Raw genomic sequence first — 18,515 nt, 5'->3', positions numbered from 1 at the left:
TCCCAAGCCTGGATTGTTTTATTTATTTGAAAAAGTTTAATTTCCATATTGGCTTTATTCTAAATCCTATCCTTCCCTATGAGGTTGCAGAGCATCTTCATGTAACTAAGTGGGTGAACATAAATAGATCCATACTCATTTAGGAAGCTGACAGTTCTGTAAAGCTGAGGGTGAGTTCCTTTCATTCTTGTTGGCTTCAACAAAAAATGGAACACCAAGTTTTTACATATAGCAAAAGACCAAATTAGCTGTATAGCCCTGGATGCAGAAAAAAGTTACCCTAGCTTTCTTAGCACTTAGGGTTTTGTGAGGATTCAGTGTTTTAGCACAGTGTCTGGCACCTAGTAAGCCCTAGTAAATGTTAAAATATTGTTATTAGCAATTCATAAAGCCTGAGAAATAAAGAGCTCACTCCCTATCTGTTGATTCAAAATAACACCTACATAAAAATATTATTCCAAGTTGACCAAGTATTGTAGGAATTACTGGTTTAGATTGTCCAAGTTCTGTGCCTACCCTGATAGTTGTAATCATACTGTATTCCTGAATGCACTGATTTGAAAATATGCCAGACTTCAGCTCCCAGTGAAACAAGGCTGCAAGACTTTATTAACTGGGATTGAAAAAGGTGAAAGTGACCTTTGGCCACATACTGGACCTCACCCCACTGATGTCTTCTGGAACATTCCAGGGCTTTCTTTGAAGAACTTTTTGAGTTGGAAATTTAAAGGAGATCTCAGATAGATTGTACACTTTGAATTAAAGTTAATCCTATGCCTCTGCAATGCAATAATGGAGACTTTCCTGGGTCATTTAAGAGGAAAGAATGACCAATGAAATTTATACATTCCCCAGAAAATCCCTTTGCTGCCCCCTGCTGGTCAGGGTGGCTCTTAACAGGCTGGTTACCCCATATTTCCACCAAATAAAGGTTAATTCCAGCGCCTGGTCCCAGAGAAAGCCCACCTCCCAGGGAAAGCCACCTGATGCCCAGGGCACAGATTTTGGCCCTTTACAGAACATTCCCCCAGAGGCTACTCTTGGTTTAATGATGTTTTCCCAACTCACTTAAATATCAGTTTTCTGTTTGTTTGGGGGCTGGGGAGTGGATTTAGCCTCTTGCTTCCCTGGTGAATTGTAAGGTTTTATCTCCTGTCCGTCCATGTCGACTCAACTCTGGATAGATTGTGATTATGGAATATGGGGGAATTTTCTGGAGTTTGGTATCTTTTTCAAATTCCTTTGGTTTCTCTTCAGCTGATCGGCAGTCTTACAGTTCTATGGTTGCGATGATTGGAATTTACCTCCTTCAAAGCCTCACTATCTAACCAAGATTCTGCCACGCCTTAAGACTGTCCCTCACCCCTTCCCTGACCCCCACAGCAGGAAAGGCATGTGCCCATTTCGCAGGCAGGGTCATTGACTATGGAGGATCGATGGGAGGGGGAGAGTGGTAGTGGGCACTCAGATGCAGTGGTGGGTCAGGAACCTTTCATCTGTCGTGTCTGCCAAAGCTGAGATGGTACAAACGTGAGATGCATCTTGCTCACTGTCCTGCCCAAGTATTAACAGGACCATAGCATAACAATTGATGCCAAAGGAGATGGTGTATCCCTTCTACTGTAGTTGCTGTCACAACCTTGATGTTGTTAGCTAATGGTCATTAGCATCTGTGTCTTCAAACAAATCCTGGTACAACTGTTTTCTACTATTCACTTCTGGGGTTAAGTCGTGCAGGATTCTGCAAATAAGGTGTCACTGTCCAAATGTTACTGTACTGGCATAGAGAGCTCTGCTTTGTTTTCCACTGTTTTAGAGGAAACTAGGGAGAACTTTATTTTTCAATAAGCTTTTCTTGTGTGACAGGTGGGAGTGGTGTTTGTGAGAGCTGGCTGGGTACAGGGTCAGCCACAGATGCATGCTGTCCAGCTGCATCTCACAGTTTACAAACTCAAAAAGGCTGATAGAAAAGAGGTTGTGGAGGGAATCGTTTCAGAACTAAGCATTCTCTCCTTTATAGCATATCTACCAATCAGGTCAGACCACTCTCCCTGCCCTGTACTCACTTAGCAAGGAGCTGAATTAGTTAACTGCTAGACTTTTCTTTTCTTTTTCTTTTTTTTTTTTTGAGACAACTGTCAATCACTGCACCAAACATTTAAAAATCTTTCCAAATGGGCTAGTAAAATGGCCCTAAAAAGACTACCTAAGTGCAAGAACTTGCTGGACCTATACCACATTTCTCCCTTCAAAAACAGCATTGTTTGAACCAGGAATCAGTGGACCTTGAGGGCTTGGTCAGGCAGATGTCTTGGAAGCACAAGGCCACATCAAGGAGCTGGACCTAGCCTGGACTCTAAAACCCAGGCACTGCCTGGTGACTGGCTACAACAGAGAGGCTACACAAATCCTTAAAAAAAATGCCAAGGAAATACAGAGAACCTCAGTTTGGGGATCGCTACCTCGTCATCTACTTTCCCTAAACTTCTACAATGTGTATTAGCAATTAGCTACAGTGAGAAAATCTACAGAAAAGAAAAATATTAAATCCTGCATCTATCACACTTGCTCACAGACTTTTTCTGTGCTATGTGCAAACATCTCGCAGAAGGCCCATCTGAATGCTGTGTGACTTGGCAGAACAAGCTACAGTTAAGTGTCCCTTAACTGAAATGTTTGGTACAAGTGTTTCAGATTTCAGATTGTGGGATATTTACATGTACATAATGAGACCCCTCCCGGGTGGGACCCAAGTCTGATGAAACTCACTTGTTTCTTGTATATCTTAGACACAGCCTGAGGGTCATTTTGTGCAGTACCTTCAGTGCACTTGTATTTTGCACATGGGGTCAAAAGAAATTCTCTACTTGTGGTATCATATTGGCTCTCGAAGTATTGTGGATTTCAGAGCATTTTGATTCCAGGGTTTATGGATTAGGGGTGCTTAAGCCATACCTTCCTTTAACCAGCCCAGGGGGAGACAGGGCACTGAAGGTTGGAGTGGAGGACCCAGGAATCAGCCATGCTCTGGTCCAGGAAATTGAATGTGCAGTGGTCATGCCTTGTAGAAGCAAAAACAGCAGTTCAAGGTCTCTGCTCTCCCACTAGAAGCAAAAGCAACCATTCCCATATCATCCTTCAGCTGCAACGGAAAACCTGCCCATAATGGCAAGCCCTGATTTTGTTGGTGTCGCATGATGATGACTCTCAAAGATTGCCTCGCCGTGCCGTACAAAACAGGTAAAGATCTTTATTGGGCAGACAGTTCTGTGAGAGGTACAGAACACTGCAGGGTAAAAGGAATGGAGTCTACAGAATCTATACCTAATGTTACATAAACGGAGAACATCTTGTTCCTTACAGAGGAGTAAACCATCTCTCACAGTCTGTAATGTATCATTACCACTTGACACAGCATATAGATATATGCATATACGGATAGATTATATAATTATTTATTACAAATAAACTAGTTTCACATCTCTCAAAAATGGATCCTGTTTTACATGGATGTGCAGGTTCTGAGTGTATGAGAAAGGGTCATGTGCTTATTTACCTTGTCCATGCAAAGCTCATACATATGTCACTAAGTACTTTAAAAAATAGAATGGTCTTCTTTAGAACAAATCTGTTTAGATTTAGGATTAGTAAAACAGAATGAAACTAATAAAACACACTGAGAGAAATTAGTGATACACTGATGGTTCTGGTTACGTAAGGGGATGAGGGACTAAAGGGCCCAGTCTTCCATTAAAACCTACCAGGAGAGAAGAATCCTTAGAACTAGGAGGTGGCTGGGGCCACACACAGTCCAGAGGAGAGGGACCTGCTTGCTATCTGTTTCAGGCTTAGAGCACCACAGTTGGGCTTTCTGCCAAGCAGAGATCTTTTCCTACCCCAAGAACTGTTTTACTCCAGAAAACAGAAAATGTCAGCTCCAGCTTGAGATGGGGAAGTGTGTCCCCTCCTGCAGGCATTGTCCTAAGTGTGTGATGGGGGGCAGCGGAGTGAGGGTACAGGGCAGATGCACCCACTGGGCAGTTTGTCCTGTGATGACAAACTGTATGAAAGAAGACTTTCCAAAAAAAGAAACTGATGTTCAGTTAAATATTGGCACAGTCTGCCTATGTGGAAACTTGTCGTCATCCTGAAGGTCTTCATGTGGAGCAGCCCTCCCTGGTTGCCAGGGCCACCTTCACTCAAACATCTCATAGTGACACATCTGCCTCACCCTTGGCACCATGTTGATGAGAAGCCTGCAAAGAGGAAGACAGACACCGTCACCGCAACACCGGGCCCACTGCAATTTGGGGAAGCACAGAAGAGACTCATTTTCTGAGGTCATTCATGTACCATAGGTGTCCAGTCAGTGGTTTCTAATATATCCATGAATTCGTGTAATCATGTCCATTATCTTAATTCCAGAATGTTTTTATCCCAAAAAGAAACCCATTCCCACTAGCAGTCCTTCACCCCATTAGCAACCAATATTCCACTTTGGGCTGAAATATCCAGAGTAGGCAAATCCAAAGAAATCATCATATAGTATATGGCCACCTTTATCTGGCTTCTTTCTTTTGGTATAATGTTTAAAGTTCATCTAAGTCATACTGTGTACCAGTTCTCCATTCCCTTTTAGGTATAAATAATAGCCCCCTGTATTCTTCAGGTAATGGGTGGTTTCTACTTGTGCCCATAATAAAAAACACTGCCATGAACTTTTGGGTACAAGTTCTGGCATGGATTTGGCTTCAGTCTTCCAGAGCACAACCCAAGGAGCAGAATTTCGGGGTCGACTGATAGCTCTATGTTTAACATTTTGAAGAAATGCCAAATTACTCTTCAAAGCAGGCTCACCATTCATGTTCCCATCCTCCCGCTCCTCACCAACACTTGTAACTGCTCCTGGTTTTGAGTATAGAGGTCCTAGTGGGAGCTGGTAAGGGTTTTAACATTTAAAACATAGTGCCTTTCAGAAACAGATGCTGGATCCAGAGTTGGCCATGCCAGTGTGCCACTTCTTCAGTGAGTGCCCTCCATGTGGGTTTTTCCTCAGCATGCACTGACCATCCCTTTTAACAAAGGGTTCTCTAAATCTACAGCCCAGCCTCTGGCCCAATGGTGCTACCTGCCCTCTCCCAACTCATTTAGAGCAGGAGGCTGCATGGGTAAGGAAGCCACCCCAAGATGCTAGCCTGGGCATCCTGAAGATCAGCATTATAGAGAAAGAAAGTCTCTACTTCCAAGTCATGAAGGACCATAAAGACATCAGACAAAAGCAAAGGAGACCCTTTGTGGTTTTAAACACTTTAATGCTCTTGTTGCGATCTTTGCCTCCTGTGCCAACCCCTAGGAGAACTGATCCCTGGTAGGGGATTTTCCAACCACTTGACAGTTCAGGATCAGGAGAAGCCTTATCTATCATTTTCTGGCTAGGGAAGCAGGTGGCAAGAGTGGCTCTCCTCCTGGCCACCAGGAAAACAAATATAAAAGAAAAAACATACTTGACCCCGTAGGCAAATATGGTGAGGCCGATCAGCACGCCTATGCTGCCATCCAGGTACCAGACTGCCGCATTGTGCTTGAACACCTCCGCACTCAGAAGAATGGAGAAGCCCATCATACCACCCACGAGGGAGTTAAACCCTGCAAAAGGAGGAGAGATGCTGGATGGTGGTGCTCAGATATCTGTCTTAGCCACTAGCCTGCCTCAATATCCTGGAGTACACGCAGAAAGGATGTGGCCCAGAGCTTTCTCATCACCTAGGACACCAACATGGCTCAAGTCCCTCCTCAATTGTCACCAGGGACCTCCCTGGAGATAACCATCCCCAGTCTCCACCCTTAACCTGCTTTCATCTCTAAGCACTTATGCCCCTATGAGACAGTGAGCAGGGGAGTGGGGCTCAGCATTGGTACCTACTAGAATGCAGACCTCAGGAGAAAAGCAGGAGCTCAGTTCCCTGTTGAATCCAAAGAGCCCAAGACAATGCCTGGCACACAATAGACATTCAAATCCTGGCTTAAACACACATCTGTTGAGTGTATGCTGAGCCAGGTACCCATCTGGGTGTTATAGATACATACAAACTTTGTCAATTTGAGGGTATATATATGCACTTTACTGATGAAATCACTAAGTAAGGGAGGTTCAAGAATTAGACCAAAGTTATCTAGAGCAAGAAGGGAAGGGATGGATTCTATCTGAGGCTGTCTGTTCCCTCCAGCATCTGCACTAACATCCCAGAAGAGGAATGCAAAGTTTTGAACTGATGACATAACTGAAGAAATGTCAATAAAAACCAGAAAGGAAAGAAACACAACTTTTACAACTTGAACATCACACTTCCATTTTACCTATGAGTTGTCACAAGCCACACAGAAAGGGAATGATTTAGGGCAGTTTCTGGAATTTCCCCATGACATAAACCACAAGGGTCCTCACCTGTTTTTACCATCATGGTATCCCTGAGAGGAGCTCCAAGCTCCACCTCCTTCCTGGGGTAGCCTCCCCCCAACCCCGTTGTGTAACAGAGCCATGTGTCAAAAGCCCTCATTCTGGCTACAAGTTAGAAAATTGAGATAATACATTCATGCAGTCTGTACTCCTAGGAGAGAGGAGGCAGGTGGGGGACAGGGATGATCTGTGCAAAGCCTGGGTCAGTCCTATTCAGGGGCCCCTAGGACGGACCTCCAGGAGCTGCTCCCCATTCGTGAGAATGAGACAGCTAAACCTGAGGCCTGCAAGGGCTTCTCAAGGACTGGCCTGGGACACAATGCAATGACCTTACCATCACTCAAAGCGTCAGCTGGTGACTCAGCTGAGCACACAGATTTAGACAAGAATACCTCATCTCACCAGCACGAAGCCCGACACTCACCTGGAACAGCAGCTTCTCTGTGCAAGGCCCACCCCCATTCACCTGGGTCACTATAGCTGGGGTGAACCCCATTCATGCCCCCCACCCAACCTCTTCCTTGATTCCCATTTATGTCCTCCTCCTCAACCTCCATGAATTATTGCCCTTTATGAAATCTGCTCAAAGTTGCCTTCTTAAGCCAGTTTCATTTTTGTGCCTCCTATTTTGCTCATAAAACCCTTGCTGAGATCATCCGTGGCTTCATATTTCCTCATAGATAGGTAAGTCCCCCTCCCTCTGTAAACTGACTTCTTCAGCCTCCATCTCCTGGTTTTCCTGCTTCCTCTCCAGCAATTTCTTCTCAGCTTCCTTTTCTGCTCCTCCTCCGCATGCCTACTGGAGTCACTTGGGCTCTTCCTCTGAACTCTCCCTCCATCTAAACTCTCCTCCTATCTCCTAGGCCAGTTCTCTAAAAGTTCTATTTTTTTTAACAACCCTTCCCTTTAGCTACAGACACACATGCTTCTCAAACTGAAAATGCACACATCTCAATTCTTGCCCCTAAACATCTAACCCTCCAACCACCACCTTCTCTGTGTTCAGTGCCACCCTCTTCCCAGGTAAGGAGAACAGAAATTCAAGAGCCCATTCTTGACCTATCCCACACCTAAAGTCCAACCATCAGGTGAGTCTTGCTGTTACCTCCCCAGTGCATTTTCAAATCTCCCCCACCTCTTGCCACCTCCAAACTCATCTGCACCCACTCCCCTCCTGCCCAGAGTTCCCATAAGCCATGGTCCTGCCAGCAACCACTTGGAGAAGTGGACAAAGCTAAAACTTTCTAAGGAAAGCCAACCATTACCTATTTCAAATCTCACCCAAACTTTTCACAGCTGACACCACCAGCTCCCTTCTGCCTGTCCCATGCCACCTCTACTGCTCCTCTCTCACTTCACTCTAGCCACCCTGGTCCCCTCAGTGTCTTAGAACTCACTGAGACCCCTTATATTTGGGGCTCCTTCCCAGGTAGCCACTCAGAGCCCCTAAAGTACTTTGTCTACCTACTGTGCCTACTTACCTCTTCACCCATGCCTGGTATTTTCTCATAATCCTTGACCACTTGCTATTTTTGCCATTTTTCTTTTACCATCTTTCTCTCTTCATTAAAAACTAAGCTTAAGGACAGGAAATTTGTCCTTCAAACTTGCTATCTATATTCCAATACAGTCTGGCATTTATCAGAGGTGCAAATGTTAGCTGCATTAATTAAGTATCAGGGAAGGTGTGGAAGATGACGGTAGCTTTGCTGTCCCCTGTGTAGAGGAGACAGCCCTTGCCTAGACCAGTCACCTGTGGTCCTGACAATTTGAACCCCAATGATGCTTAGAAAAGATGCAGAGGCCTGAGGTTCCCCAGATGGCCACTAGATGTCCACTTAGCTCCACCAAGTCAGACCTGCTCTGCCCACCAGCATCAAGAACAGCCCAGGGGCCAGGGTGTGACCACAGGTATCTGATTCATGCTGATGATTTCACCTCCTTTGCCCACATCTTCTAGGAGGGAGCTGCTCTCTGCTCTGTTTGGCCCACTGTTTTGTGATTACAAAGCCTCACATCTTAGGATCCTGCAGGAGAACACTGGGACAGGCACACAGAAACTGGGGACAGATTCCATGTCTGCTGCCACATCCCTTAATCTTGGAGGCTTCCCATTCACCCAAAGGGAAGAGCCTGGGAACCAGCCCTCTCACCAACAGCAGCACACCAGGCTCTAGCAGTCACTCACTTGAGCTTGGCCCTGTCCCCTCAGAGCTGTTTTAAAGAATTCTGCTAATGATGTAGAGTGGCACAAAACAATGGTGGGGACCATCTTGGTTAGAAGCTTTAATAACAAGATCAGAATCTGTAATTAGGCACATTAACTTGATGCAGAATATTCTAATAGTTTTTCATATACTTGAAAAATTACCAGAGACTCTTGTTAAGAGTTGGAAGAGAACAGTCACTAGAGGCCCCTAGGTCAGAGGGGTTTCCTGACTTGCCACAACTGCTCCTATGGACAGGACCAAAGCTGGGGCTCTTGTTCAGAGTTTTCCCCCAGGTGCCCACTCACAGTCTTCATCCATCTGATTTGGCTACAAACCCATTTTACTCCTAGTCCTGATAGGCACCATATGCATATTGACTAAATATCAAGCAACAAAAACAGACAAGACCACACAACACAGAGTGAGCTAGTCTGGAACTTACCATGGTCTCCCTCATCCACACCTTGCAGTCCCCTTTCCTTAAAGACCCACTTCCAGGTGTAAGAATGTGTGGGTCACAAAGGACCTGGAAGAGTCAGTCTGACCCAGTTCACACAGCTTCAGCACAGGATCTAGACACCCACCAGGTGACAGGTAAGGGCCACCCTCCCTCTCTCCCTGCAAGGAAAGCAGTTTGCCAACTTGCTTCCCCTGGAGAGAAAGTGCTGGGCTCAGCTCTGACAGGGTAGCAGTCCTGGGGTATGTGTTCCAGACCCATCCTTCAGGGAATACCCAACATTAATGATAGCCATGGATCCCCACAGCCACCCTGCCCACCTCCCAAAGGGAGGGAAGAACAGAGAGGAGGTAATTAAAGATTGCTCTCCAGTTCTGCTAATCAACAAATGAGTAAAGCCCAGATCCCAGACAATACAATTAGCCAGAGGCTGTAATTACTACTGCATATTTTGCCAGAGACACCTACTCCCACCAAGCTAACCAGGGGGCCCCTTCTGGTTAATAGCTTGGACAGCTTCTGGGACAGGACTCATCTCTCTGTATCCTCTCTTGTTAAACCCCCATGGCCATTTTTTCCCAAGCCCTACCCATTTTAAACCACTTTCCTCTACCAGGGCCAAGGTCTCATCTCTGCAGAGACTTTCCTGCTTCCATCTCAGCTCCTTCAATTGTTCTCCACCACAGACATCCAGAGGGCTCTTTAGAACATGCCAGTGATGTCACGCCCTGTGCCCTAAAGACCTGGACCAGCACTATGTCCTTCAGAGAGACATAAAGGGACTGCAACAGAGGCTGGAAAATCCAAACCCAGACATATGGCCACACCCACTCATTCTTCCACTGGCTCACAAGCCCCTCTGTGCTGTTCCTTCTTAAGAAAAGCGGGACTCTGCAGCAGAGGGAGGCATTTTCTTTTTCACATTATAAAACACCAGACCACAAAAATCACCCTTGGGTGAACACTTGACCCAAGTTCTGGATCTGCCCCAGGTAGGAAAGGGCACAGTTCATCCCAGGTCTTATAGGACACTGTATATTAGGGTCAACTTGATACCACTAATGCCATGACGTCTGGGTGGGTGACAGACCTCCTGGGTCTGCTTCTGTCCTTCCCATGAAATGAGAAACATAGGGGTTATTTAACTAGGTTGCAACCCTAGTTGGAGTCCAGGGAAGGACACCTGAAGGGCAGACACCTGAAAAGCATGACTCTGCATGGTGAGCTGGTCTCCCCAGCTCACACAGCACCTAGCACAGCTCCAGACACAAGACACCAGCGTTAATCCTCAGGATCCTCACTTTTTCCCACCCTATCGCTGACGAAGGCAGTATCAGGGGCTCATCTGGGCACAGGGAGAACAAAAGCAAGGCACTGGCAACTCAATGAGATCCTGTCACTAAATAAAATACAAGGGTTGGGAATATGGCTCAGTGGTTGAGTGTCCCCAATGGGTTCAATACCCAGTACCACCCACCCCCCCAAAAAAAAGACAATTTAAATTAATATGAATTTTGAACATATGAAAGATGTTCAAACTCACTTATAAAAGCAATGAAACAATCAAAACTACAATAAGATATCATTTTTTACCTAAACAAAACTATTGCAAGACTATGGAAAACAGGCTCTCATACAACTCTGATGTCAGTGCAAAATGGTTGAATCTATCAGGTAAACAATTTGGTAATTTCTCTGAAAAGTTCAAGTATATCTACCTTTTGACCAAGCCATCCATATTGTGAGTTTATCTTACTACTATTAAAAAGACAATATATACAGCAGCATTCACTAATAGAACTGAAGAGAAAATGAAAAATTTCAAAATTGATTGTTTCACCACTTAGCCACATCAGTGGTAGCATGCTTGCCTCTAGATAGAGATGAAGATTCTAAAGAGTCACTCTGAGTAACTGATGAAGTAAATAAACAGAAAATCAGTAAGCATATAGAAGACTTCAACAACACTGTCGACCAACTTGACGTGACAAAGGATCCATCTTCCCTACCAGAGCAAAATACACATTTGTTTCAACAGCACATGGAATATTAATAAATGGAAAACACATTCTGTTCCAGAAAACAGAACACAGCCAATGAAAAAATTCAAATTATATGAAGTATATTCTCTGACAATATTGGAATTAAGCTAGAAATTAGCAACAGAATCATATACCTAATAGCACCATATTCAGAAATATAGAACAAAACAACTCACTTTTTAAAAGCTCATAATTCAAAGAAGGAAGCACCAACTTTCTAGAAAGTTATAAAATATTCTAAAGTAAAAGAAAAAAAACAGCATATTAAAATTAGTGGGGCAAAGCAAAAACAATTGGTTTAGAGGGAAGTTTATACTAAATAGTTCATAAGAAAATATTCAAAGGCCTCAAATAAATGATCTAAGCTTTCCCTCTAAGAAAGGATTAAAAGAAAGTCAACTAAATCCCAAAATAAGAGCAGAAATCAATGAAACAGAGCTGAAGGTATAGCTCAATGGTAGACATTTGCTTAGCATGAACAAGACCCTGGATTTGATCCCAGGAAATAAGGAAGGAGAAAAAAGAAATCAATGACACAGAAAATGGGTAAACAATAGAAAAAAATCAATAATACAAAATCTGATACTTTGTAAAGACCAATGTAGAAATCTTTATTCATAGAGTAATCTGTCATCTTGATCCTTATCTTTGTCCATTCGATTGTTACAACAACATACAAGCTAGGTGGATTATCAACAACAGAAATTTATCGCTCATGGTTCTGGAAACTGGACTGTCCAAGGGGGCAGCAGATTCAGTGTCTGATAAGGGCCCATCTTCTTCTCAGAGACATATGTTCTAGCCGTGTGGTAGAAAGGGCAAGGAGCACTATCCCCCTCACAAGAGCTCTGCCCTCACAACCTAATCACTTCCCAGAGATCCCACCTCTTAGTGACATCATGCTGCAGGTTAGGATTGCAACTGATGAATTTGGGGACATAAGTATTCAGAGGATAGAGAATGCTCAGTAGAAGTTAGGATTCTAAGGTTGCACACCTACCTCAGGAAAAGCTCTTAGGGACAGGGAAAGGAGAGGCCTCACTTGTATCCCAAGATACCAGACAAGAGCTGGGTATGAACATGTCCCTTCCCTCCCCTCTCTGCCAGTCAAGACATGGGCAGACAAGGCTTGACAGCAATAACCCTCCCCATGCCCATCACAGGGCTGCTGAGCTCCCCATGCCCTTTGTGAACAGCAGCCCAAGGTCCCTGCTAGAGAGTCAAAGCCCAAAATTCATTTCTTAAGCCAGGCTCAGTGGCACACATCTATAATCCCAACTACTCAAGAGACTGGGGCAGGATCATAAGTTTGAGACCAGCATGGGCAACTCGGTAAAAACCCTGTCTCAAAATTGAATTTTGCAAAGGGCTGTATGGCTTAGTGGTAGAGTGCTTGCCTAGCACATGCAAGGACCTGGGTTTAATACCTGGAAGGAAGGAAGGAAGGAAGGAAGGAAGGAAGGAAGGAAGGAAGGAAGGAACGAACGAACGAAGAAAGGAAAGAAGGAAGGAAGGAAGGAAGAAAGGAAGGAAGGACTTCCTATGTTGAAGCCTAATACCCAAGGCAATTTGATACAAGGAGGGAGAGTACCTGAGAGGTGACTAGGTCATGCAGATAAAACCCTGATAAATGCAATTAGAGACCTTCCTTATAAGGTCTCCTTCCCCATGTGAGGACACAGCAAGAAAATGGCCATTTATGAACCAGGAAATTGACCCTCAAAAACACCAAACCCACTGAAGCCTTAACCTTGGACTTCCCCACCTCCAGAACTGTGAGAATGCCTGTTGTTTAGGAGCCCCCTCAGTTTATAGGATTCAGTTACACCTCGAATGCTCTAAGATGGTCCCCCGAACCCAAACATGAGGACATAGAAGTAGCCACCTCACCTATTCCCAATCTGCTTTCTGCTTTACAGATGGCAAGCAACAGGGGCCACTGATAAGTCCACCTATGAACTAATGAAGCTTGGACTCAAATTTCCCAACTTCATTGGTCCATATGAAAAACAACATCCTATTCTGATGGAATAAATTGTTCATAAAGGAATACCAAGAACCTGACAGACCCCAGTGGTAAAAAAAATTTCACATCCCAAAATCTTTGGTCTATGTCAAGAATAATTCTGTCTTACCTTGGAGAATAAGTCACAGAGACACACTTCTGGGACTCTGAATCTGACTACCACCAAACAAGGAAGAGTATAGCTTCTGCATAAACAAAGGGCGATCTTAAAATCACATAAGAAGAGAAATGCAAATCAAAACCACCCTAAGATACCATCTCACTCCAGTAAGATTGCAGCCATTATGAAGTCAAACAACAACAAGTGCTGGAGAGGTTGTGGGGAAAAGGGTACTCTTGTACACTGCTGGTGGGACTGCAAATTGGTGGGGCCAATTTGAAAAGCAGTATGGAGATTCCTTGGAAAGCTGGAAATGGAACCACCATTTGACCCAGCTATTCCCTTTCTTGGACTATTCCCTGAAGACCTTAAAAGAGCATGCTATAGGGACACTGTTACAACAATGTTCATAGCAGCACAATTCACAATAGCTAGACTGTGGAATAACCTAGATGCCCTTCAATAGATGAATGGATAAAAAAAAAATGTGGCATTTATACACAATGGAGTATTACTCTGCACTAAAAAATGACAAAATCATGGAATTTGCAGGGAAATGGATGGCACTAGAGCAGATTATGCTTAGTGAAGCTAGCCAATCCCTAAAAAATAAATACCAAATGTCTTCTTTGATATAATGAGAGCAACTAAGAACAGAGCAGGGAGGAATAGCAGGAAGAAAAGATTAACATTAAACAGAAACATGAGGTGGGAGGGAAAGGGAGAGAAAAGGGAAATTGCATGGAAATGGAAGGAGACCCTCAATGTTATACAAAATTACATATAAGAGGTTGTGAGGGGAAGGGGAAAATAAACAAGGAGGGAAATGAATTACAGTAGATGGGGTAGAGAGAGAAGATGGGAGGGGAGGGGAGGGGAGGGGAGGGGGGATAGTAGAGGATAGGAAAGGTAGCAGAATACAACAGTTACTAATAGGGCATTTTGTAAAAATGTGGATGTGTAAATACTGCAATCTGTATTTGGGGTAAAAATGGGAGTTAATAATCCACTTGAATCTAATGTATGAAATATGATATGTCAAGATCTTTGTAATGTTTTGAACAACCAATTAAAAAAATATTAAAGTGGGGAAAAGGCTTAGGAAGCATGTAATTGATGCTTCAATTAGGAAACTAAACCTTTAAAAGAGACCATGTCTCCCCAGAAAGCAAAGAGGTATATGATGGCAGGGCCATATTCCAAGCCAAGGATCCTGTCCTCTCCAGCTCTGCTGTGAAGCCTGACAGTATCCATCCTTTCCAGTTCTCTCAGCCCAGGCTGGAATGTGGTGAGAACCAGAGGCTAATTTTAGAACTCAAAGGCAATTAGGGGAGAGCTGACAAAACCTGATCTGGGTGAGGATTCTTGTGCTGATGTGTGGTATTTGTTGTTGTAAGCTAGCTCAGGAGACCTTGGTCAGCCAGACCAGGGCCTCTGTCAGCTTTTCTCTTGGAAGATGGAAGACACATGACCTATGCACTGTCCCATATGCAGTCTAGTGAGCTGGTGAAGAGTTCCCATGACCTGTTATACAACAATAGGATGATATATTTTCCGGTTTTTCACAGAATAGTCAAACACAATCAATCTGACTGGATGTCCTTTGTGTCTTATCACTATGCCCTTCATTTATTCTGCTTCAGCTATCCTGGTCTCTTCCCTGATCCTCAATAATGACTGGCATGCTCCTACCTCAGGACCTTTGCATGTGCTATATTCCCTGTCTCTGGAGTCTCTATACATCTACATGGCTTACTACCTTGCCTCTGCTAACTTTTTCTGCTCAAATATCAGCTTCTCAGGGAGAAGCATAAACCCCCTTCATACCCTGATTTTTAAAAAGTATGCTTGAATTTAAAATGAACTAGATGTGTGCTTAAATTTAAAATTAACTAGAATGAAAAATTAATGCAACTGAAAACTCAGTTCCTCATTTGACTAATCACATTCAAATATTTAACATGGCTCTGGGCTATCATGTCAGAGTGCAGTTCTAGAACTTTTCTATTGTCACTGAAGGTCACATTGGATAGTGCTAATACAGAAACAAGCTGGGCTTCCCTCAAAACTTTACATAAAGCAAAGCAGTAAGTACCTAGAGAGAGGTGCAGAAAAGAGCAGGACAGGAGCAGTTAGTGATCATGACCTGGGAAATGGCCAAAAAGTAGCAAACAAGGTAGGTCCTTAAATTCAGCAAACCACAGGGCTAACCTCATCCTGACAGAACAACACCACAGATGGTTCCCTCATTCCTTCTCAGCCTTCTGCAACCACTTTCTGACTTCAATAACCATGGGTTCATTTCTCCAGAAGGTATGTATTAGTTTTCTAAATTTGGCTTCTTTAGGAACATGTTCTGAAATTCATCCATGATGGTGCAGGTATAAATGGTTTGTTCTGTGTGGTCCTGGGGTCTAACTCTAGTGATTTGTTTCACAGCCCTCCCCATGAAAGGCTTCTCATAATTCAATCTAAATGCCTTCTACTGACATTATTTAGGTTCCCAATGGAGTTGGGCAATCACTGATGCCAGGTTCCCAATGGAGTTGGGCAATCACTGATGCCAGGAGCAGAAAATTAAATAGGAGGGAGGCTGATAGGGTCTAATCATTTCCCCTGATTTGGGAGACCATCTGCCTTCAGAAGAGATGTACCTTCAGGTCAAAAGATCAGAGTGAAATGTCAGGAGGTGAAGAATCTTCTAGAACAACCTCCCATCCGGGCCTACAGCAGTCTCTAAAAGGGCCAGTCCAATCACTGAGGAAGACCTCAGCTCTCAGGACATCTCAGTGCAATCCCTCTCCCCTTTCCAACCTGCTCTGCCCATCACTCCCACCCAATGCCCTCTACACCCCAAAATAGGTGGGGGTGTGAGTTAATATCTGTAAAGCTGATTCATCTTCTCATCCATTATCATCCTCATGCAGAGCAGGGGGTCTTTGTTTCTAGCAGTTGTCAGTCTGCATTAGTTTCTAACATAGTAATGCCAAGTTTCTCTGTCCTACTGGCTTCCACTCTCATCTTCCCATACAGCCTCATCTCAAAATATTTGTATTCATGGTATTATTCACTGGAAAACCTTGGATAGATTCCCCCCCCCCCATCAGTACCAGTTGTCACCTCCTATGTTGAGCTTAAGTTGCAATTCCAGATCACAATGAACTGTGGCCTCTGACACCAGACAGAGATCAAGAATGAAAAAACAACAGGCCTTTCGTCCACACACCCACATGTTTCTTTTCATAAGCTGTGAGACAGCAGGTGGGTAGTTCAGAGGACTCACTTGCTTATGCCTGCAAAAAGGCATCCTTTACCTTCCTAATGAGAACAAATTTCAAACCATCCTGACACTACATGTGCTTGAGTATCATCCAGGGAAATGCTAGTGCTGGCTGAATAATAAATGAATATTGATTTACAGCCCCAGGTGAAATTAAAACAGTCACTCTCGTCCCCGCATCTTTTCATCACCCCCCTGCCCCACCCCCATCCATGAGAAAAGCTGGCAGATGTAGAGAAAATTATACCAAGCACCAGCCCCCAATTTCCCCTGGTTATTAAATTATATTGACAAATTGCAATGGACTCATATTCAATGACTTCAAAATTTTGAATTAGCATCAGACCATTTGGATGAAGGGGATGGCAAGCACTGATGCTTTGACAAGCAGGTATGCAGACTGGTCACTGGGGGGGGTGCTAATGGGCATACTGGGGAGCCCCAGCCCCATGTCTCTCCTGGCCAGCTGGCTAACCTGAGAGGTGAGGCCCTGCACAGTGTCAGGAAAGGAGCAGATGCCAGCTCCCCGGGCACCACGAAGCTGAGGTTGATGGTAAGGTCATGGGAAGCCACAAGGAAGGGTGCAGCACTGTCAGCCATGCCCTGACTGGCCAGGGACATGGAGGGCACCTTGAGGCACATGGCTGCTACTCCAAGATGCAGCCTGACTTCTGTCAATTAAGGCATTTGTCAGATTGCTGTTTTCTAATGCAGGATAAGTACTGCAAGAGTCTCTGAGGTGAGTGCTCTGATCCCTGAATGTGGCCAGCAAATCTGAGAAGAGCCACGCTGGTGATCCCACCTTCCTCCCCTTTAAATGACCATAGGTATTTGAAGCAAGTGTTACCTTTGGGGTTCACTGAAACCATGACATCCCCTCAGCAAAGCCCTCATTAACACAGAGGCACTGCCATCCCTGAATAACTCTGCTCTTCGACAAAGTGGAACCTCCTGGCTGTTGGTAGGAACACCACGTGGATGCCCTAGTATCAAACTAGAGAATTCCTTAAATAACAGTAGTAACAAGATAATACCATCTGTTAATTCCCATTACAAATGGGGCTCTTTTCCAAATGCTCAATGCACAATTCAATTTTATTTTTATCTAACCATCGCAAGATCCCTGTTAGGTGGAAATGATGGACCTTAAACAGAGTGGTTCAGTAATCTTCTCCAGGGTCAGGTCCCACAGCTATCCAGGGATGTTGAAGGCATTAAAAGCCCTATCTACCCAATCTAAAATCCACTGCTTTTTAAACCTTAAAAAAAAAAAGAATTTTTTTTTTGCTCTAAAATGGCCATCAGGGCTGAATTTCAGTTTTAGCTAAATAAAAGAAACTCAATCTACAACGTTAGAACATTTGAAAGTGCATGTGCATTCAGCTTTTCAAAGTCGATTAAATGATAGCAGTGTTTGTTGTTTGTTTGGTTGGTTGGTTTTGATTTTTTTTAAGGGATGAACTCACAAGGACAAAGAAAACAAGAGAAGGACAACAGCCACAAAATTATGTGAGGCAGGAAGGTAGATAGCAAGAGTGGTAGCTGCCTTCATGGAGCAGGGCAGAGAGGGGTGGTCAAGAAGCACCATGTCAAAGCATACCCCCAAATTCCCTGAGGCTCAGGAAGAAATGCCACAAGTCATTCCCTAAATGAGGAAGGCACTAAAAGCCAAAGGATTTATTGACAAAATCTTAAGAAGCCCAGACCTGCTCCACCACTACTCAGGGTATATTCATGCTGGTCTCAGTAGAGGAGAGAGTACACTCATCACAGAGAGAAAAAGAAAGACACCCCCACCCTTACCCAGTCCCCTACCCTCTGCTCACACCCCACACAGGACATATTAGGTTCAGCTGAGGGTGGGGTTACTGCCTGGTGTAGAGGGGGACCAGGGGACCTGCTGCCCAGGGGATTCCTCTAACTTGAGAGAACAACAACAAAAA

The 18,515-nt window shown here is 44.2% G+C and overlaps 1 protein-coding gene across 1 annotated transcript in view; it reads right to left on the bottom strand.

Moving 5' to 3' along the window:
• Positions 1-4,071: 4,071 nt before the first annotated feature.
• LOC143386821 (transmembrane protein 163a-like) overlaps positions 4,072-18,515 on the bottom strand; it is a 191,665-nt gene continuing 177,221 nt past the window's right edge. The window contains exons 7-8 of the mRNA XM_077108499.1: positions 5,505-5,646; positions 4,072-4,256 (exon numbers count right to left, since the gene is read on the bottom strand). Of these exons, the coding sequence (XP_076964614.1) occupies positions 4,196-4,256; positions 5,505-5,646 (203 nt within the window). The 3' untranslated portion in view covers positions 4,072-4,195. The remainder of the gene's footprint in view (positions 4,257-5,504; positions 5,647-18,515) is intronic.

This window comes from Callospermophilus lateralis, unplaced genomic scaffold (assembly GCF_048772815.1).
Source record: "Callospermophilus lateralis isolate mCalLat2 unplaced genomic scaffold, mCalLat2.hap1 Scaffold_84, whole genome shotgun sequence".
NCBI lineage: Eukaryota > Metazoa > Chordata > Mammalia > Rodentia > Sciuridae > Callospermophilus > Callospermophilus lateralis.
The sequence above is the reverse complement of the archived record's forward strand: the minus strand, read 5'-3'. Positions and strand labels throughout refer to the sequence as shown.